We start from the raw sequence: 21,199 nt of genomic DNA, 5'->3' as shown, positions 1-21,199 counted from the left end.
ACTAGAACACTGCTTGCACAAAATACAGGATATGAAGCAGACATGAACCACAACAAAGCTAAATATCTCATCTTTCAGTGTAGAATCAAAATGCAGTATCAATTTGTGGTTCCACAATGCAAAAACTTCTAATAGATCTCAAAAAACCATTTTAAGGAAGACATACGAGATTACCCCTTTCATCTTCATCACCAATATGATTTTAAACTAACATTATATATTCCAAACTAGCTATTAATTCAAAAGACCAAATTAGCTATTGGAAAAATCTCAAACAAAAACCTGGTTGCTACTGTATCAAAAACAAAAAAGATTTTACTGGAGGAAAGGCTTGTAGGGGTTACGGCAGAGGTGCTGGGACAAGGAGAAGGCGCGGCGGCAGCAACGACAGAGAACGCTGGAGCATATGGCGATTTGCTAATGAAGACAGAGGAAGAAGCTAGCTTTGTTTCCTTAATCTAGCTTTATAGTTGACCCGTTTTTTAGTTTTTACCCATTTAAAGTCCGCGTGTTGACCCAACGAGAATCTGGCCGTGGAATTAGAATTGGAATTCTTTGGTCCAGCCAAAGAATTGAAATCATGGAATTCGATCGATTTGGAATTGCGATTCAATTCTAATTCTATATGAAAGGTAGGATCCAAACACGAGAATTAGAATTGGGGACCCAATTCCAATTCTAAATCCCAATTCCTTGGGTAACCAAACATACCCTAAATATTTTTAATTGTTAGATTTTCCGTACGAGGTGGAGTCGAACGAAATACATGTGATTTCCGGCTCAGAAAACTTTGCGATTAACCAAGTATAACTAAATATTTTTTTGTTCAAAATAAACTAAATATTTTTAATTGTTAGATTTTCCTTACGAGGTGGAGTCGACTTGAAGCCCGGGGCATAAATGCGTAATAAGAACCAGCTAAAAAGAAGCGCGGGCTGCTTAGGCAACTGGTAAGTGTTGTAGTGGACTCCCAACAGCAAGAAGCAACAAGAAGCATTTTGAACCCAGGCCACGGGCAAATAGGAAAATGAGAAAATTGAAGCTGCCCAAACCCCGCCTAACAGTACCCGCCACCGACACCTCCGCACCTCCTCTCGCACCACCGCCACTCCCAATCCCGGACTCCTCCTCCACGTTAATCCCGACGACCCAAACCCAGCTCAACCACCTGACCCACATCGTCAAATCACATCTTAAACCCTCCTTCACACCCCAGGACCTGGTATCTTTCCTCAAGTCACACATCCACCACCACCCTGGCGTCACCCACCTGGACTTCCACCTCTTTCGCTACGCTGCCTCTCTCGACACTTTCCGCCACGACCACTCCACCTTCGAATGGATTGTACGCTCACTCGCCACCTCCCATCGCTTTGACTCCCTCAATCTTCTCGTCCAATTCATCGCTTCCAACCCCTGCCCCTGCTCCGATGGTATATTCTCTTGTCCCAAAACTGAGCCCATCTTTCGTTTCGCCATCAATGCTTATTGTAGAGCTGGCAGATTTGATGACGCTTTGTTTGCTTTTGATTCCATGAAAAGATTGATTGATGGGAAGCCTAATGTTGCTATATACAACATCATAATTCATGGGTTTGTTAAATTTAGGCAGCATGATAAGGCTTCAGAATTTTATGGACGGATGATTAGGGACCGTGTTAAGCCTGATGTAATTACGTTTAATACTTTGATTAGCGGGTATTGCAGGAATTTACAGTTTGGATTGGCTTTGGAAATGTTCAAGGAGATGAAGAATAAAGGGTGTGTCCCAAATGTGGTTAGTTTCAATACTTTGATTAAGGGGTTCTTTAGGGAGGGAAAAGTCGAGGAGGGAATAGCCTTGGCTCATGAGATGATAGAGTTAGGCTGCGAGCTTTCTAGCGTCACCTGCGAGATATTGGTTGATGAACTTTGTAGAGGTGGGCGAGTTATGGAAGCTTGTGATTTATTGATTAGTTTTTCAAGAAAAGGGGTTTTCCCAAGTGATTTTGATTATTTTGAGCTAACTGAGAGGCTTTGCGTGGAAAGAAATGTTGGGAGAGCCGTGGAGCTGGTGGATGAGTTGTGGGGAAAGGGAAATGCTCCTAGCGTGATTGCTTGCATAATCTTGATTGAAGGTTTACGGTGTACCCGACAAATTGGCGAGGCTTGTAAATTTGTGGAAAAGATGCTAAAAGAAGGTATTGTACCGGATAGTGTGACTTTTAATTGTCTACTTGGTGATATGTGTGCAGCTGGAAGAGCAGTGGAAGCTAATAAGTTGAGGTTGTTGGCTGCTGGTAAGGGTCTGGATCCTGATGGTATGACTTACAGGATCCTTATATCTGGTTTTAGTAAAGAGGCTAAGATGGAGGAGGGGGAAGCATTGGTGGAGGAGATGCTTGATAGCGGATTGATACCTGATATTGCCACCTATAACAAATTGAAGCTTGGACTCTCTAAAAGAAAGAGTCAGTAACTGCCAGCTCACTAATTTTTCAGAAATCTGGTCTCTAGAGCATGCATGTCAACCAAAAGAAGTTTTTCTTAGATACTGGATGTGTCTAATCTTCCATGTTGGTGAAAAAAAAGCAACCGGACCAGGTGCATTATGGACGGCAAGAGTAGGAGGTGTACCTCTTTTTTGGGGAAGATTACACTAACTTTATTTGTAATACAAAGAGATAGAGAGGATAATCCAGAAGTCCCCTTTCACTTTATTCTGGCCACCAATCAGCAATTCATAGTCAATGCAAAATATGGAAGAATCAAGAGACGAGCATACATGCTGTTAAGATTTTGTTTTTCATGATCTTAAGATTCTGTTTTTCATGATCTTGAGAGGTGTGAAATCAGTTCATTGATCATGTGCATGAAGAAGTCAATTTCTGAATTTACAAAAGAAATCTAGACTGGATATTATCATAGTCTGCTACTTTGATTACAAGTTATTACAACGGATATTTGGAGATTTTGAATAGATGGCACAGGGAAGATTCTCTCAAGGAGGTTGGCTTTGAACTGAACTGGCTTTGAAATAAGTATCATCATTGCTTTTAACCTTATGGGTTACATTCAAAACAGTTGTTGGGGGTTAATAGCCTGGTATGTGATCAGTTGCAAGAAATGAATGGCACAAAAATATAAATGCGCTTCAGGTTGCATCATTAGCCATCTTACGGTCTCTGTGGATCAGATGTGAGTCCTGCTTGTGGAGTATGAGTATCTTCCCCGGCTTTGACATGATTGAGTGCAGAGAATGGTTGTTCAGCCGGGCACACCCAGTTCCATAGTTTACACGGTGTGGCTTGGCGATTGCATAGTTTGTCTAAAACCAAGAGAGTCTCAAAGCTGAAATGCTTTGTACCGATGAAGGGAACATATGTACTAGTTGAGTACCATAGCTGAAATTCTTGTACTGATGAAGGGAACATATGTATCAGGTGTAGTTCTTCCTCTAAAAGGATGTAGAAAAATTATTTCCGTTGTATTATAAGCATAATTTTGTAATTAATTTTTTATTTTATAACTAATTATTTATCTTTTATACATCAAATTACAAAAATTATTAGAATAATGTTATTCTAATTTTTTTTCAAATAATGCTATCCAAACGAATGAAACCTTATGGATTTGTTAGGTAGGTTTAGTTGACAAATTAGGAAATTAATTGGAGGAATGTTTGAAAATCCATTGGATAAAATTCTGCTTGCTGGCCGAAAATTACAGCTGGAATTGCAGCCTTGATTTCTAAAAAAATGTTTTTTTTTGGGAACTGTTGCAGGATCCCAAACGGTTATTTTTAATTAATAGTATTTATTATTTTCCAGCATTTTACGAATTTAAAGAATTTGGAGGTCACCGATGCAATAAAACTCCAGCATAATCCTCCCGCTTCCGGTTCCGGTTCCGGCTCCAAATCCCAATCCCAGCTTCGCTCACGGGCTCACAGCCAAGCCGGGCAGTGGCGCCTTCTTTACCAGGCAAAACCGAAACGTTCCAACGCCTCGTCCCTCGCTGTTAAAACACCGTCCGTCACCATCAGCACACAACAAATTGGTACTAGTGGTTTTTACAATCCCCTTCACAAATTCCATCAAATATCTATACCTCAAACCCCTCTCTCCCAGATATGGCTACAACTTAAAAATTGCATACAAGAAACACTTGAAAACCGCTCCATGAAAATGGCAGCCATATCCACTTGCTTCTTCACTGTATCGCCCAAGTCCAGGTATAAATCTTACTTCACCACCATCTCTGCCAAACCCACTTTCCAACTTCGCCGACAGGCGTCTCTCCTTTCTTTCCATAGCTTTAAACTTCGTCGCAGCTGCAATAGAGCCCGTGCTGCTGTAATTAGGGCTAGTATTGATGTCACCACGTCCTCGATTCGGCCCGGAGGCGCTGTTGAGAGCGATAAGCTCCCGGCCGATTTACGGAAGCGTGCCATGGACGCCATTGATTCTTGCGGACGGAGGGTCACTGTTGGTGACGTGGCAAGCAAAGCTGGGCTTCAATTCAATGAAGCTCAGAAAGCTCTTCAGGCCCTAGCTGCCGACACTGAAGGCTTCTTGGAGGTTATTTATTAGTATTCTTTTTTTTTTTTTTTAATTTAGCTTTTAAGCCATTTTAGCTTCTTATGTAGTACTCTCCCCCCTCCACCCCACCTTCCCCCTCATTATCTAGGGCTTGTAGTTTTGGTAAAGACTTTCCTGATGGTTCCAACAGGTATCCGATGAAGGTGATGTTTTATATGTTTTTCCAAAGGATTATCGTTCGAAGCTTGCAGCTAAATCATTTAGTATAAGGATTGAACCTCTTTTAGAAAAAGCAAAGGTGAGGTCCCTAGTTCATTTTACATAGCTAAGCATACCATATGCATAACAAACTTAACGTTGTCAACCTTTTTTCTGGGCCGGCAGCTGGGAGCTGAATATCTAGTGAGAGTCTCGTTCGGAACGGCGCTAATTGCTTCCATTGTTGTGGTGTATACCACTATAATTGCAGTCCTTTCAAGTAGAAGGTATCTCTTACTTAAGTTTATTTAAAATGGTTGCGTGTACTAATTGTGTTTGAAATTTTTCATCTCATTGATAATTAGAGTACTGCATCATATCCAATTTTTGTAACAAAAATAATTACAGTTCCTTATCTGCTACTCTCACATCACTCTTTGTCTATTCTGCAGTGATGAAGACAATCGAGGAAGACGTAGCAGATCTTATGACACTGGTTTCACTTTTTATTTCAGTCCAACCGATCTGTTCTGGTAATATTTCTAACATGGTTATTCAAGAAATAAAAGAAATAGAAGCTGTAAGCATTCTGTTCTATTGTAAGGTTCTAAGGTATTGACCCCGTGCTTTGATTTTTAACCTGTCAGCTTGCCACTGTAGTTAAAATACAAAAATATCTGTTACAATTGGAGTGTAAGTGAGAGGTCCTGGGTTCGAGACCTCCCACTTGCACTAAAAAAAAAAAAAAATACTTACACCACAAGCATGTTAGTAGTCACATGCCTATGTTTAATTTCTCATATAAGTTCAAAATTTGAGACAAATTATTCTTTATAATGATTTAAGAATTTTGTAACTTTAGAAATTTATTTATACAGCCAATTGACAGTATGAACCTTTTGCTGATAATCGTATATTACTGTTCTAAGATGACTTAAGTAACTAAAATAATTGACTAAACTCAAAGATGGTTCCCCGAGCGTTGGAAGAAAAATTTTTATATTCAGTTGGTGTCTCAGGCAGCTAGGAGATTCAGGATTGCTGCTTCTCTCTCTCTCTCTCTCTCTCTCTCTCTCTAATTCCAGCAATGGAAAATGATGTAACTAATAACCACATGGCTGGAAACCTTATCAAACAGATTTCTGGTTCAAATATGAACAGCTTTATATGCATTGGTTTGGTCGCCTTATCAAACAGATTTCAGGTTCAAATAACCAGCTTTATCTTCATCAGTGTTGGATTTTGTTGTAAACATAAACTAGTGTACTGGCTAAAACCAACTATAGTGCCATATATTAGTGGGAGCTGGAAATTAAAGAAACTATATAACTTATATATATATCCCAATTGTTTGTTTATATGTTGCAATTTTTTGCCATTCAGGTATTGGGATCCATATTACTATCGGAGGCGACGATTAAGGGAAGATAGTGGAGACATGAACTTCATTGAATCTGTAAGGGAAAATTCTAAGCCTCCACAGCTCATGAGTGAAAAAGTAACCATTTTTATACTTTGGTTATGTTTTTCAGGTTTTTTCCTTTGTATTTGGGGATGGTGATCCAAACCAGGGAATTGAAGAAGAAAGGTGGAAGTTGGTAATAATTGAGCTCTGAATGTAGTGGTCCGTAACTTTACTGTTTGCAGTTGAACTATTTGTGTGTGCATGTTCAATTTTTATTCATTCTCCCTAGCAATGTTGTTATCCTCTTTGATCACCTTATTACTGAGGCTGAAATAAGACAATTGAGTTAAGCTTGCTCATCTAGCTCTTGTACTTGTCCATAGTTATATGTTTCCGCTTTTTGCAATATCCTTGCTTTCTTTGGGGCTTTAAACTATAAATTAGGTAGTGTTACATAGCTTTAACAGGTGTATGAACAATCAAGTGTACCTCTAATACCCTGGCCTCCCTTAAACCTGTCATCATCTAGTATGTTTTGGATCAGGACTAGGCCTCAAGACCCATTCCTATAACCCACTGTCTGCCATGGGAATCTAAATTCAGAGACTTAATTATTCAGGAATCAAACTTTGTAATCTAGTCTCTTCACTTATAAGTTCTTTCTCTGACATACCATTTAGTTAGTTCATGATGGTTAAATCCAGTTCTATGGAAATTGCTTTATTCTACCAAGCAGAGATACTAAATGAAAACTCTCTCCATATTGTTGACATGGTGATCTACTGTGAAAGTATTTTATGAATATGTTAAGATTTCTGCATAGTGCCAAATGTATAAGCATGAGGGTTAATCATTTTTTTGTCGTGTTATGACTGACACAGAGAGTGCAAGGAAGTGAAATCTGTGTTTGGTCAAAGGTTTGTTAGTGCCTTGGCATCAAATAACTTCATAAAGCTGTTACTGAGAGTGGCTGATAGCTAGTTTAGTGACACCTAGTTTTGTCTGATGCAGGGATGTAACTCTAGCCATTTTGTATCTGCTTAAAGATCTCCCTTGTTATGTTAGGGGGTCCAGCGTCAGTATAGAAGATGGTTTTTCTGTAGTTATTGATTTAAGCATTTTGTATTAAAGCTTACTTAGCCCTCTTGTCCTTCTCAATTGGTTTATAGTCCTTTGTGTTTCTTCCTTGAGAGTATCTGCAAATGATTTTACTCATTGCCCAAAACGCTAGATTGGAGAATACATTGCATCAAATGGTGGTGTTGTAACTGCTGAAGAAGTTGCTCCATATCTTGATATAGAGACTACTGACAAAGTGGTAAGTTCATACTTGATGTGGCCTACCATTTAGCATGATCCTGGTCCTATTTGCAATGAGTCATTGGCCATTGGTTGTTTCAGGATGAAGATTCCTACATATTACCAGTGCTTTTGAGGTTTGATGGTCAGCCAGAAGTAGATGAAGAGGTATGTTAGATTACTTGTTCCGACTTCTTACTGATCAGAAGTTTTGATGGTGCATTTTCATAGTTAAAGGCAGCATCCTTTTGATATTCCACAAGTAGTGTGCAGAAAAGGTGATGAAATTTGTGGAAGTTCTAACTGTAGGACTAGGAGTTTTTGTAATTATGATTGTTCTTCATGTATATGATCTCTTCAACAGTTCAACAACGTCTTTTTCCCATTTCCCCTTCTACAAAATTAGTTTTCAGTACATGTGGTTGTTGCTTCTGGAAAGTTCTGGCGAGCCTTTGTTTTCGTTTTATGGAAATTATTTAGTAATGAAGAGGGATCTTGGTTGTACGGGTAAATTTGGAGTCTAGATTACATCTGCTTCAGTCACAGCATGATTCTGTAAGAAGTGAAAATTTAATTTGCTCTGCGGTGGTTAGAATTTAGAAAAGGGAACACTTCTCTGATGGTGACAAGGGGTTTTTCTCTCAATGCCTCATGCCTCCTCCACCGAAAAAAAAAAAAGAAAAGAAAAGAGGAAAACCACTCTAAAAGGTGAATTAGATTAAATATGGATGATATAATTTCATAAACACGTGTTTAATGTCTGGATCCTGGATAATTTTAAGCAACTGGATGGAGTTGCCATTGTCCGCCCTTGTTGCAGTGGGTTAAAGGAAAATTATTGTTGAAGGTCCTATCACGGCAAGGTTCCTGAAGCACTGATGAGGGGCCTCCACAATTGCATCTGGAATTGTAGAGTACAATTCCTGGTATTGGTTGAGATTTTCTTGAACTCAATGGTTATGATTGAGTTTGGAAACTACTTCCAAAGAAAAGTAATAAAGTATTAGTTGTTTAACACTTGTTTGACTGTATACAATTGTTATAAGCATCTGCATCTGTAATTTTAGTGAATATATTGCACTTTACAATCACTAATAGTGAGTGTAGAGGCCCCTTATCCCTTGGAGGACTAAATGTGTGCAACTTTAGCCTCCAAGAAGTTACTTTTTAGGTTGTATTTGTACTCCATAACTATAAGCTCTAAAGTTAAAATGAGACAGTTGCAATGTTGCACCTATGATGACCGTCAGTTCATGCCAATGGAATGTTTTATCAGATTATCTAATAATTATTTCTCCTACTTAGTGGAACTGATTTTCTTGCAGGGAAATATCCTATACAGGTTTCCATTGCTACAGCGGACTGCTGCTCCCCAAAGAAGTGGAAGGAAGGAATATATAGGAAGAAAATGGTCTGATTGGGTTGGTGGTGAGAAATTCTTTAAGGAAAACAAGTGGAGGTTTAGGTACTCAACCATTTTCTTCCCATTGTGTTTTATTTAATTGATCTGTCATAGTTTCCTTACATGTGAGAGCTTATATTGCAGTAAAACCAGCAGTTCGGAGAGGGCAATGGTCATTGGCTTGGGTGGGCTCAATCTATTTGGAGTTATTTTTCTTGGTACAATGCTGAAGTATGTCAGCTGGCCTTCTTCACTAAGAATATCTTCTAGTTGTAACAATTACTAACATCTCTACTTTAATTCTGACTTGAAGGAGTATGACAGTTTCACCAAGTGGTTTCATCTCGTTTGTGTCTGACATATTTCCCTTGCTTCAGGTATGATTGGATGTCTTGTTGGACACTTTTTAAATCTGTAGATGCAACTGAGGTCTTTTTTAGTTTTGTTTTGTTTTTATTATGATTCTTTAAGATTTAAGTCCAAACAGGTAAGCCAATATTGCATTATGTTGTCCAATAAAAAGCAAGGATTGATCACAAGACTACTAATCAGAGGAAGTAAATCGTCCTATATTTCTAGTATTTGACTTTATGCTTTCTATTAATTTTTTTCTAATCAGAAGGGAGACTTTGAAGTTTAAAGTTTCAGCAGAGGGTGATTCCTCTGGCATCCTTTCTTTCTCAACAAACTCATAGCGAAGTTGTTGAGCTTTCCTCTGTTGGCTATACTTCTGACATGTTGGTGTGGCTGATGCTGTTATTTTGAGTGTTAAGGGATGACGGATAGGTGAATATGCACAGAAAAAAGGTGGAGGATAGAGGAGGGCGGGGGGGTTGATGGAGTTGTCTGTTTGCACTTTGGGGAAATTTTATGCCGCAACTAGCAATAAGGACTTGGTATTGCAGCTATTATTCACAAATGGGGTCCTTATTGTAGTGTTTTGCATCAATTGGCTATTGTTGGGAATTATCGTTTTCACATACTGGATTGCTTCATTTTATAAACATCCAAGAAAAAGCAGTCTTTCCTGTGAGATTTGTCTTATGATTGTCTGGTTCATTTTCTGGTTTTCGTGTCACTGCCGACTCTCTACCATAGATTGAGAGATCTGGAATTGCATCGCAAAGTTCTTCTGTTCTTTTTATTTATTTATTTATTTGTTTTTCCCCTGGGATCTTTCCTTTTGTTTAATTGCAATTGGGAATATGCAGATTTATGCTGGCTCTTTCTTTGCAATTCCTTTGGTTCGATGGTTTTTCGTTCAAAGAACAAATGCTAAGATTGAAAACCGAAACAAAGCAAGGGAACAACGTGCTCGGGCACTTGAATTGCCTGATCTCTCTCTTAGGCGGAAGGTAAACCTGAAGCCTTATGCAATTTTCTGCTGTTTCTTTTCATAATTTACTGCTTTAGGGTTATGATATCTCATAAGGTAAATGTTCAACCTTATTATTGATTCTGTATACCTGAAAATGGACTACTTTATTTTGTCATACTTGAAAAGAAGGCTTAAGATAACATCTCAACTTGGTTTGTTGCTTTTGTTAAGTTTACCATTTGTTGAATTATTTAACACTATACCTGCTTGTTCTTCTGGAAGTACATCATTGTCTTCTCAATGCCAATTTTGGGGATTACCCCAGTATTTTACCATTATTGCCATGTTTATGGGCATCATACTGTTTTCAACAGCAGTTTGACGTCAGCAATTTATTTTGTACTGTTTCTTTATAGTGGCTCTTCTCTTTTTTTCTTTTTTTTTTTTTTCTAGAAATTGGTGTGCCCTTGTTCTTTCTATCCTTTTTCCTTCTACGTTTGTTTCCATCCACAGCTTGTAGCTGTTGTTCTCTCCTCCCTCAAAACAGGAGAAAATATACGGGAAAATCTTCTGGGATTTTTTTTCCCCTGGGACCCTTCGGATTGTTTGAATCTTGAAGAAGTTTTGAGGATGTCAGCTTCAGTTGAAATTATAGTTCTTTCAATTAGTAGTGTACTACTTTCTAGCATTTCAACATTTTCATTGCACTAATGATGACTCTGGAAATTATTCCATTATTTCCGGCAGCTAACCGGCGACTTTGTATTGCTTCTTCTATTGAACATTTCAGATTTTGAGTGCCAGGGACATGGCGCAGAGAAACTATATTGGAAAAGAGCGGATTGTGTACAGTACAGACAAGGACTTGTACGATCAGGATTATGAGGGTCGTGAATGGGATAGAAGATTCCGCGAGGTAGAGAAGTCAGACTGAATCTGTATATACCTCTTTTGTTGCTAACATGTGCAATCAAGAAGAAAATGAGGAGGCCTGGAGAGGGAGTTGTATATTGTAGAAAGTTGTGATTGAGGGAGGCTAAGCTGGAAGTAATCAATCTGTTGTCGATTTTTCATGTCATTTATCAACTGCAGAGGTGTGTGTAATTTATGCATTCTTAGGCCAAACAAGAAGTAATCGAGTTGTTTAGCCTGTTGATCGGTGTCTACTAATAAAATCGTCTCTTAACATGATTTTCGGCATCTCTTATCACGAAATGAATAACGTTGCTAAAGGCTCGCTACGATTTCATGGAAATTGGTCCATGCGCTTGTTACTCGTCTGGCTTCATATACTGGGCAGCTCCAGAATTCAAGAGCCACTTGCAACGCTGTTTGGCTTCCAGCGAAAGATTCATCACGGTCTGATATTTCATATGTATGATTCTCACTGTTATCTGTTTTCCTTTGATTATCAACAAAGAGTAGGCCGGATCATTAAGGAATCAAAACCATGTAATTTGTTGGGTAAGGCTCTTAATATGTTTTTTTTTTTTTAATATATAGATATCTTTATAGAGAATGGAACTGGCAAAATGGGCAAGAGAAGGATTTTAGGTGCATAAGATAGACATTTCTGCTCCTTCAAAATTCATCAACACGTCTGGATCCGGCAAAAGGAAAGTATTGGAATTAGGGTTTCGATACATAGCAATGGCAATGGAAACTTTAGTTGGAAGTTGATTACAGATCTACAAACCTGAAAGTAAAACTTATGCGGGAAGGGAATGTGCTTTATACTAAATTCTCTATGAAAAACTTCATGGTACTAAATTCTTCATATGATTGTTTGCACACATTTGGGATGCGACGTATATAAAAAGAAGTCCTTTAACGAATGTTAAACATACGCGGGAAGGGAATGAACCATGTCGTGGAATGAATTTAAAGCCTCTATGAAGAATGTATCTGCAGGCGTTTCCCATGGTTCCGACAGTTTTGAAGGAGATCAAAGCGGCTCTGTTTCAAGGATTCAACTCATTAAACCAACTCAAACATATCCATGGCCGCCTCCTTCGCAGTGGTCTCAACCAAAACAACTATCTTCTCAACATGCTTCTTATATCAACCTTCAAGTTCAGCAGCCCGAATTACGCAGAACGCATATTTTACCAAACACAAGCCCCAAATATGTTTTTGTGGAACACTATGATTCGTGGGTTGGTCTCTAAAGATCGTTTTGACCAGGCTGTTGAATTTTTTTACTCTATGCGTGAAGAAGGATTTTTACCGAATAATTTTACTTTTCCGTTTCTGCTGAAAGCCTGCACGAGGCTGTTGGATATGGAACTCGGTTCTAAGCTTCATACTCTCGTGGTGAAAGGGGGTTTCGATTATGATGTCTTCGTGAAGACTGGGTTGGTCTGCCTATACGCGAAGTGTGGTGGTGTGAAGGATGCAGAGAAAGTGTTTGATGATATTCCTGAGAAAAATGTGGTTTCTTGGACTGCAATAATAAGTGGATATATTGAATTTGGGAGATTTAGAGAAGCCATTGATATGTTTTGGAGGTCACTGACAACAGGTTTGAGGCCCGACAGTTTCACACTTGTTCGGGTATTGTCTGCCTGTATTCAGTTAGGGGATTTGAGCGCTGGAGAGTTAATACATAAGTATTGGGCGGAGAGTGGCATGGGGAGAAATGTCTTCGTGAGCACTTCTTTGGTCGATATGTATTCTAAACTTGGAAGTATGGAGATGGCTCGTGCAGTTTTTGATGAGATGCCTGAAAAGGATATTGTTTCTTGGAGTTCTATGATTCAGGGTTATGCAGCAAATGGGCTTCCTAGAGATGCTTTGGATCTCTTTTATCAAATGCATCGGGAGAACTTAAGACCGGACTGTTATGCGATGGTAGGGGTGCTATCTGCTTGCGCAAGATTAGGAGCATTGGATGTAGGGGAGTGGGCTAGTAGGTTGATGGGTATGAACGATTTTTTCTCCAATCCTGTTATGGGTACAGCATTGATTGACATGTATGCTAAATGTGGGAAGATTGTTTCAGCTTGGGAGGTCTTTCTTCAAATGAAGAAAAAGGACCTCGTTGTTTGGAATGCCATGATGTCAGGGCTTTCCATGGGTGGTCATGTTGGATCTGCATTTAGCTGCTTTGCGGCGTTGGAGAAAAATGGGTTGAGGCCTGATGGGAACACTTTCCTCAGTCTCCTCTGTGGTTGTAGTCATGCTGGTCTGGTTGCCGAAGGTCGCAGGTACTTTTATAGTATGAACTCGATTTATTCTATATATCCTACAATTGAGCATTATGGATGCATGGTTGATCTTCTTGGTCGAGCTGGTTTGTTAGATGAAGCCCATTCATTGATCCAAAACATGCCAATGAAGGCAAATACTGTGGTTTGGGGAGCTCTGTTAAGTGGATGTCGTCTACATCGAGATACTCAGCTAGCTGAGCACGTGCTAAAGCAATTGATTGAATTAGAACCGTGGAACTCTGGGAACTATGTTCTTTTATCAAATATTTATTCAGCTAATAAAAAATGGGCAGATTCTGAGAAAATCAGAGCACTTATGAATGGGAAAGGGATTCAGAAAGTACCTGCTTACAGTTGGATAGAATTAGATGGAGTTGTTCATGAGTTTCTTGTGGGAGATACTTCTCATCCTATGTCGGATAAGATATATGCCAAACTCGGTGAATTGGACAAGAAGTTAAGAGCAGCAGGCTATGTTCCAATTACGGATTTTGTGCTATTCGACGTTGAAGAGGAAGAGAAAGAATATGTGCTGGGCTATCACAGTGAGAAGCTTGCTCTTGCATTTGGTCTAATAAGTACTAGACCAAATGATGTCATCCGAATAACCAAAAATCTTCGCGTTTGTGGTGATTGTCATATGGCCTTCAAGCTCATATCAAAGATAACTGGTAGAGAAATTATTGTGCGGGACACTAACCGTTTCCATTGTTTTATTGATGGATCATGTTCATGCAATGATTATTGGTAGTCTCTAAAACACACCTTGCATGAGATGACCTGGTATCTTTTTATGTATTGCATTTGTGAGCTGTACAAGAGGTCTTCATGCAAGCATCGTGAATTCTTGCTTGTTAAGCGCAGGACAGGGTAAAAGTCGGAGGTAATTTTGACAAAATGTGGGGTGTGATTGCAGTACAGATGGTGTTAAAGTTGTTTGGCTGGTGGAAATTCAATATATCTGATGCAACCCTTGACCTTGAACATATGCTGCAAAATCATGTGACTTTCTGTCGAAATACTGGTTTACACCATGCTGTTCAGCACACATAATACAATTCAGGGACTCAGTAAAGCATTTCGTAAGCTACTTGTTCTTAATATATGGAAATTTCTTTGTGTCAGTAAAAGTGAATCTTGACACTTGAGAATTTGGCTTTGCGGGGCTAGAAATTCTTTCTTTTGTCTAAACAAGTTGTATAAAGATTTTGATGATCCATTCTTTTGCTTGACGATATCTTATTTATGGATGGTTTGACGTAGAAAATACGACTTAATCTATCAGAAAAGCGGGGAGGTCCACATGTCTTTGTAGCCACAGAAAAAGGAATCTTAAGATGCTCAAGAATGACTTCAAATTCACTGGATGGTGTTCTCTATGCAGTTGTCATCCCCATGAGACCCAATCAGGTATAAACTTAATTTGGTAGCATGACTCTCTCTCTCTATACAAATGTTTTTCTGTTGTGTCTGTAATGTTAGATATGATTGGGTGGTAGATGGTTCACTCATGGATAAACATACAGGTAAGGTAATGACCATTGCACTATTGTTTTCTATTGGAACCATGCTATGGTTGTGGTCATCTAGCATTGTTCAGTTAGGCTCTGTTTGAATAGATGGAAAGTCATTTGGGAAAGTGAAGTATGAGAAAGTGAGGTAAAGGAAAAGAAAAATCTTATTCTAGAATACGTTTAGTCACCAAGAAAAAAATTGAGAGAAAATGGGAAGTTAGTTATAGTTAGTGGCAGTTATTAAAGTTTTTGTATCTAACCAGCTATTTTCTCTAAAATTTCGCAGGGCACAAAGTGCAGGAAAGTGAGGGAAAGTGCAAGAAAGATTCTAATTTTCCTGCTAAACAAACATGCACTTATAGGAATATTTAGTCCCAAGTTTTTAATGTCTCCACTTGATTTTTGCATGAAGGATTTATCTCGTTTGTGTCATCAAGTGGATTTATCTCGCTTGCATCTGACATATTTATTAAGCTGTAGATGGATGTTTCATTCAGTTGTAACTTACTGATATGCTCCATAGATGCCATTGAGGTTTTTCAATGTGCATCTGCCAAGGTTGCATTGTGGCATGAAAAGTTAGGACTGCTCAAACTATTTAAAATGCCTCCCAACACATTTTGATTTCTTCTACAATCAGATGTTTGATTTCTAAATAACTAGCAAACGTGGTTGCTCTTGAATCCTTTCCATTTGAACAAACCCAATACGCAACATGTTCCGTCTCCAGGAGTCCTGGATTGCTGGTTAGAGTTTTGACAAGTTGGTGGCTTGCAGGCGCGGGATCTTAAGATATCATGAATTTGACCATCACCATCTGGAAGGACTCAACGCTAAGTCTTCAAGAAGTAATTCTGGGCTTAAAATATTTAGAGGCTAATCTTTCATTTGCTTCTCGGTTTTTTTTTTTTTTTTTTAATTTAACAGCTCTAGTTATTGAGTGTTTCAGACATGGCCCAGAAAACTGGCCAGGATTGAATTACCTGCAGCAAGAATAAGGGCTTGAATGAACAAGATTATGAGGCCCGCGATGTGGATCAGAGATTTTGAGGAGTCACTGTATTTATATTAGCCTAATGTAGCGGTAATGAATATATGAGGTCCGTAGAGACGTAGACACATAGTTTACAATGATGAGCGAGACCAGTTAAGGTGGAATAGTAAGTCGGTTGACTTCCGAGACGAATGTTGCTTATTTCTGTGGCCATAAAAGACCCAACTCTAGGAGGAGTGCTCAACCTTAAGTTTGCTGTTCATTCACAAAATCACACTCGCGATAATCTCTCTATCTGTCTGTCTTTAGGACAACCAACCCTTCCAATGTTCCTTTATTAGTTTACTTTTCTTTGCAATCGAGATGGTTATGGCTGGAGTTTTACCCAGCGCTTCCACAAATGCAATATATAATACAATGTTAAACTCGTGTGATGAGATATTCTTGTTAAGTCATTCGGCCAAAAAATGATTTTACAGCTTCGGCGTGTTAGAAAAACAATAACACTTCATTATAAATAAATGTCAAGTCGGCGGATTAGGCCCAAAAAAAAAACACCCTATTATAAACACATATTATATTCAAGCGAAAAAAGGGCGTTGGGCTAGGTAAGCTGGCACCGGTCGTGTGTGAGCTGAAGCAGCCCAACCAACAGCTTCATAGTCAAGCACGACAACCCTGCCCAACCAACCAGGGAAGGTACGCGTGTTATGCAGTCGCTCACAACCTTGAATCCATTTCCATGCCCATTCTATCAACTAAACAATGGCTCCAACCGCAATCAAAACCAAACTCCTCCTCCTTGTCGTCTTGGTGCTTTGAATTCTGATTGATTTCTGATGCAGGAAACTGAAACACGTAACTGCTAATATCAAGGAAGAAGAAAGAAATATAGTTCAGGTGGGCGGCAACGTCGTGGTATAGTTCGATGATTCGTCGACTGGTTCCTTTCTTCGCAGCTCGGATTCGAGAGAATCACCTGAGACTCCTCGGTTCGTCATCCGCGTCATCTTCCGTTCTCCGCGAGCAACCTCCTCCTCCTCAGCCTTCCCCTTCCCAATCTCAATCTCAATCTATAGTTGCCGTTCACATGACCGACAATTGCGTCCGGGTACTCTAATCTATTCTATTTATTATGCAACCGCGAAACTCGTAGCTCTCTCCCTCTCTCTCTCTTCCTTTACCGTATAAGTTCAGTTTTTAATTGTTTCGTTTCACAACCTACTCTTTCAATTCGGATGAAATTCTGTTTATAATTTGATGAAAGTCTACTGAATAAGTTGCAAATATTTGTAGTTTAGGATTAGTAATTTAAATAAGTAAACGGAACGATGCGACTTCCGTGGCAATAAAGCTATGCCCGTTTATATTGTCATCCTTCTCTTTTGGATCTTAGAAGATGAGTACTGGCGAAGATTAATTTGTCTTGCTAGCTAAGAATGTCTGTGTGCCTTCTTCCAAAGTTATGTACTATTGTACCATACTTCTTTCAAGGGCACTTTCCGAAGTTTGTATGAAATGGTCCTATTGTGTTCCATTGGATATTACTTCTAGTCTGAAAGATGAACCAAACTTCTCCAGGCTCAACTCCAGCTTGCCTTGATGAGAGCGCATTTGAGTTGTTGGTTCACTAACTAATTCACCAAGTGCGAATTACATTTTTAGTGTTTGTTTACTTTGTATGCTTGGCTGAACGGGGATAAAACTTGAAATCTGCATATGAGTAAATGAAGTTGCTTAACTTTGACTTTAGCTCCTTTGAATAAAGGCTCGTTTCTTGGCTTGAACAAGCATCAATTCAAAATGTCGAACACAATTTTAGGCTTGGTCAACACCCAGCCGCATCCATCCAACACACCACCATCCCCTCCCCCCCACCCAAAAAAAAAAAAAAAAGAAACGAAAATTCACATCGTTGAGTTCATTGTAGTTAGTCTGTTACTCCTTTAATTGTTTGATATCATTGCACTAGTTTCAGATATAAAATAATTGTTCATTGACTGGATTTTGGTCATTTCACTGTTCCATACAGAGAATGAGGGAACTGCAATCTCAGGAAGGCAAGGAAAAGATGCTAAGATTGAGCATAGAAGCCGGGGGCTGTTCTGGTTTTCAATATAACTTTTCTCTTGACGATAAGCACAATGATGATGACAGGTTCCCGTGAATTTCCACTTGAATAAGTTTCCTCTTCAACCGTGGATTATTGCTTTGTTTCATTTGATATTTTCAGTGGCTTAGTGATTCACGTTATTGCCTTCTATTCTTTGACTTCGCAGAATATTTGAGCGAGAAGGAGTGAAATTGGTAGTTGATAAGATATCTCTTGATTTTGTAAACGGTGCAACTGTCGATTTTGTTGAAGAGCTTATCCGTTCAGCTTTCCAGGTCTGTTGCTATATATTATGAATACTGAAACATGCAGTATTTTCCATTTCATATGTAAGCTGCCGAGTAGCAAGTGATTTCTTTGGAGATAGCACTCTAATAAAAGTTCTGGCCATCATTAAAAGTGCATCATCTGCTTTGCATTTTACTTTGCCCTGCCTGTAATATGGTTGACAAAGGAAAATGTTACTCTTTTTGACAATAAATAAATAAATAAAGGCATCTTTCTTCCAAATTATCCTAGCTTCAGTGTTTCTTGGATAATTTTATTATGAAGGGCGAAAAATAGTTTGAGCATTGGAGTCGCAGATGGCCAAAAAGTTTGTGATACTTGATTGTGGACAGGAAACAAACTACTTAGACTGACTGGAATATACAAATTGTAAAGAATGCTTTAAGCCTATATCTCTGCTTTTGGTGTGCCCAGAGTAATTTTAGCCTTTGCTTTGAGGTTCTTTGGGATGGGATATGATACATTCTGCACAAAGAAAAGGTCGGAAACAAATAGTTGACTGACTTAACCTGACCCAGCAACATTGTTACATAAGCTTTCATCTTTGAGTTCTTGAACAAAGCAGTTTCTCACTTTCATGATGTATTAGATGATATTCTTTCATCAACATTACATTTTAAGATAATTGACCATCACAATTTCTATATGTGGGCAGGATTCTCATAGTTTCAGTTTTTAGATATGGAATGATTCATTCTTGCTTATGTTGAATTTACTTAATACTATGTTCTATCTGCCTTTTTATGGATATGGGTTGTAGATTCTGGTTATAAATGCCTCTAGTGGTTATTATATGGGATCTGCTCGATAAAGTAATAACGAGTTTCTTTTGTATGCAGGTATCTTCAAACCCAAGTGCTGTAGGTGGCTGCAGCTGTAAAAGTTCCTTTATGGTGTAGTAGAGTTCTGATATTTGTTTTGCTTGACTATTCCGCATGATTCAAGAGGTCATTGGCATTCTCCTTTTGGTCGTGAATCTATACTACATTTTTTAAAAAAATTTTTTCTAGTAGGATAAGGGTGAGATTTAAGAAGCGGGGAAGGGGGAATTGAATCTATGCTACATTTATTGACTCATAATCCTAATTAATTTCATCAATGTTTATTTGCTGTATGGTTACTATAAACAGCAGCTTGAACTTCATATAGAAATTTGGGAAACTATTCGTGAGGGGAAGAAAAGAATGGGTAAAAAATGCGAGGGGTGCAGGGGAAGAAAATGATGTCCTTTTGGTTGAGGTGATTTGTCAAATGACTGTCATTATCGAACTTGCAGCATTGATCGGAATTCCACCATATGTAGATGATTTTCCACCAGTGTCAGAAAACAGTCAAAGATGCTCTATTTGCGTATGGTGTGGTTATTCTTCTATTGCTATTTGATGTTCAGTTTTTCTGGTCATGCGTGCTTTTTCATTTGGAGACTTGTTCTTTCTCAGAGGTTTGCCATCATATGACATAAAAATTTTCTTTTTTTATCTATGCTGCACTTTTATTTATGTCTAGTAAATGCAGCCCAATTTGATGAAAATTAGATAGGGTATTGTAATAGATAGGTTGGTAGTTATTATTCCCGCTATAGTTGGATGGAATTTTTGGACATATTATTTAAACTAGAAAGGTGGACATTATCAATGACACAGAAGCACTGATTTGTTGTATTTTGCATGGATGGAATCGCCTGCTATCGACTGTTACGGGTATCTTTCAAATGTTTTTTACCCTTTCACATATTTGAATCAACATTTACAACTAATCTGAAGAAATCCCTGGGGTATACAAGGATTATGTGAACAGCACGTAGCTCTAGTCATAGACCCAACGTTATAGAGAATGTAGGGAAAGACGCTGGTCCGGAATTCTGCAGCCTGAGCACTTAGGTCTTGTTTGACAACTCTATTTAATGTTGAAAATTGATTTATTCAGAACTTTTTTGAATTTAACATGTTTGATATCAGAAATGCCTTGTCACTTAATGTATTAAGTACTGCTTAATTTGTGTATAAATTTTTAAGTAAAAAATTTTCACAAAAATTTTTGAATTGACTACATGTATTATAGTTCTCATGCACATAACACATTCTTACACATGTTATTGCAAAAAATACGCATTTGTTGTCCTTTTGTTTTACAGGCACCCGCATGCAAATATATACGCTCACAAGCAAATATGCACATTTAATCATCATCTCTAAGTTGTTTCATTATTTTCTATATCCCTTTCGCACACACACGCACACACACACAATTTTCTCTCTCTCAACACACAAATACAGACAATTTTTATTAAAGATAGAAGCACAATATTTCTGTGATATTCTAATTTAATATTATAATTCAACTAGTTATCAAAGAGATGTAACTTAATTAGTTCAGTAACTTAATATTTTAAGCACTTAATTTTTAAATTCAGAATTTAGATTTGAGACTTTAGTGCTAAGGTCATTGTCCAAGTTATCTTTGTACCAGGCACTCGGTGCTAAGGTCATTATGCAAGTTATCTTGTCATTGAGACGGAAGTACAGATTTTTTTTGTTGTAATGGATAGTTTAGCCCGTCTAAACAACGTGCTGTGAAAACACCTCGCGACAAAAATCTAAAGGATGTCTCAATATGAAGTCTCTTACTCCAGAGAGTGGACCCTGGAACAAGCTGAAAATTGGAACCACCGGAACATTCCGATGCTGATAATAGAAACCATGATGCCTGTCTCGTAACCGACCAACTGGGTTGATCAAGATAGTAGCGGGAATATAGAAGTATCTTTCATAACCATATGGCCAGCGTGCTTTGCGGAAAGGTGGCTTGCATTTATTTAGGCCCTACCATCCTCAAATAAACAACGTTCAAGTCCTCAGACCCAAAATTTATATATAAAAAAAAGGACAGATTGATATGCATTTTTCTCTTCTTCATTATTGGTTTGGGCGACTCACAGA

The 21,199-nt window shown here is 38.5% G+C and overlaps 4 protein-coding genes and 2 long non-coding RNA genes across 9 annotated transcripts; all 6 read left to right on the top strand.

The window, feature by feature from the left end:
• Positions 1–942: 942 nt before the first annotated feature.
• Positions 943–2,737, top strand: LOC113691800 (uncharacterized). Its single transcript, XM_027210099.2, has one exon. It carries the CDS (start codon positions 1,028–1,030, stop codon positions 2,456–2,458), a length of 1,431 nt encoding a protein of 476 aa, XP_027065900.1. The 5' UTR covers positions 943–1,027; the 3' UTR covers positions 2,459–2,737.
• A 1,083-nt stretch (positions 2,738–3,820) lies between these two features.
• LOC113692673 (uncharacterized protein At5g03900, chloroplastic) lies at positions 3,821–11,333 on the top strand. The gene is made up of 13 exons (XM_027211148.2): positions 3,821–4,559; positions 4,711–4,818; positions 4,905–5,005; positions 5,171–5,251; positions 6,102–6,174; positions 6,251–6,316; positions 7,355–7,441; positions 7,525–7,590; positions 8,748–8,887; positions 8,969–9,055; positions 9,138–9,201; positions 10,036–10,179; positions 10,933–11,333. The coding sequence occupies exons 1-13, from the start codon at positions 4,161–4,163 to the stop codon at positions 11,074–11,076; spliced, it is 1,560 nt and encodes a 519-aa protein (XP_027066949.2). The 5' UTR covers positions 3,821–4,160; the 3' UTR covers positions 11,077–11,333.
• Positions 6,904–7,348, top strand: LOC140008345 (uncharacterized). The gene is made up of 2 exons (XR_011815734.1): positions 6,904–7,040; positions 7,135–7,348. It is a non-coding gene; the product is annotated as an uncharacterized lncRNA (long non-coding RNA).
• Positions 11,334–11,913: 580 nt separating the features above from the next.
• Positions 11,914–14,349, top strand: LOC140003733 (putative pentatricopeptide repeat-containing protein At3g08820). Its single transcript, XM_072052324.1, has one exon. The coding sequence runs from the start codon at positions 12,042–12,044 to the stop codon at positions 14,100–14,102; it is 2,061 nt and encodes a 686-aa protein (XP_071908425.1). The 5' UTR covers positions 11,914–12,041; the 3' UTR covers positions 14,103–14,349.
• A 115-nt stretch (positions 14,350–14,464) lies between these two features.
• Positions 14,465–15,504, top strand: LOC113693736 (uncharacterized). The gene is made up of 2 exons (XR_011815733.1): positions 14,465–14,761; positions 15,152–15,504. It is a non-coding gene; the product is annotated as an uncharacterized lncRNA (long non-coding RNA).
• Positions 15,505–16,420: 916 nt separating this feature from the next.
• On the top strand, positions 16,421–19,921 carry LOC113693737 (iron-sulfur assembly protein IscA-like 2, mitochondrial). Of its 4 annotated transcripts, none has more exons than XM_072052325.1 (6): positions 16,421–16,558; positions 16,705–16,970; positions 17,892–18,016; positions 18,139–18,247; positions 19,100–19,207; positions 19,391–19,921. In XM_072052325.1, the coding sequence occupies exons 2-5, from the start codon at positions 16,788–16,790 to the stop codon at positions 19,157–19,159; spliced, it is 477 nt and encodes a 158-aa protein (XP_071908426.1). In that variant the 5' UTR covers positions 16,421–16,558; positions 16,705–16,787; the 3' UTR covers positions 19,160–19,207; positions 19,391–19,921. The 4 variants fall into 4 exon arrangements, with proteins under 4 accessions (XP_071908426.1, XP_071908427.1, XP_027068179.1 ...); XM_072052326.1 differs by having other exon boundaries at positions 19,537–19,596; XM_027212378.2 differs by having other exon boundaries at positions 19,100–19,921.
• The last annotated feature ends 1,278 nt before the right edge of the window (positions 19,922–21,199 follow it).

The sequence above is a fragment of the Coffea arabica genome, chromosome 6c, assembly GCF_036785885.1.
Source record: "Coffea arabica cultivar ET-39 chromosome 6c, Coffea Arabica ET-39 HiFi, whole genome shotgun sequence".
Lineage (NCBI taxonomy): Eukaryota > Viridiplantae > Streptophyta > Magnoliopsida > Gentianales > Rubiaceae > Coffea > Coffea arabica.
Note: the sequence above shows the minus strand (reverse complement) of the source record. Positions and strands in the feature narration are given on the sequence as shown.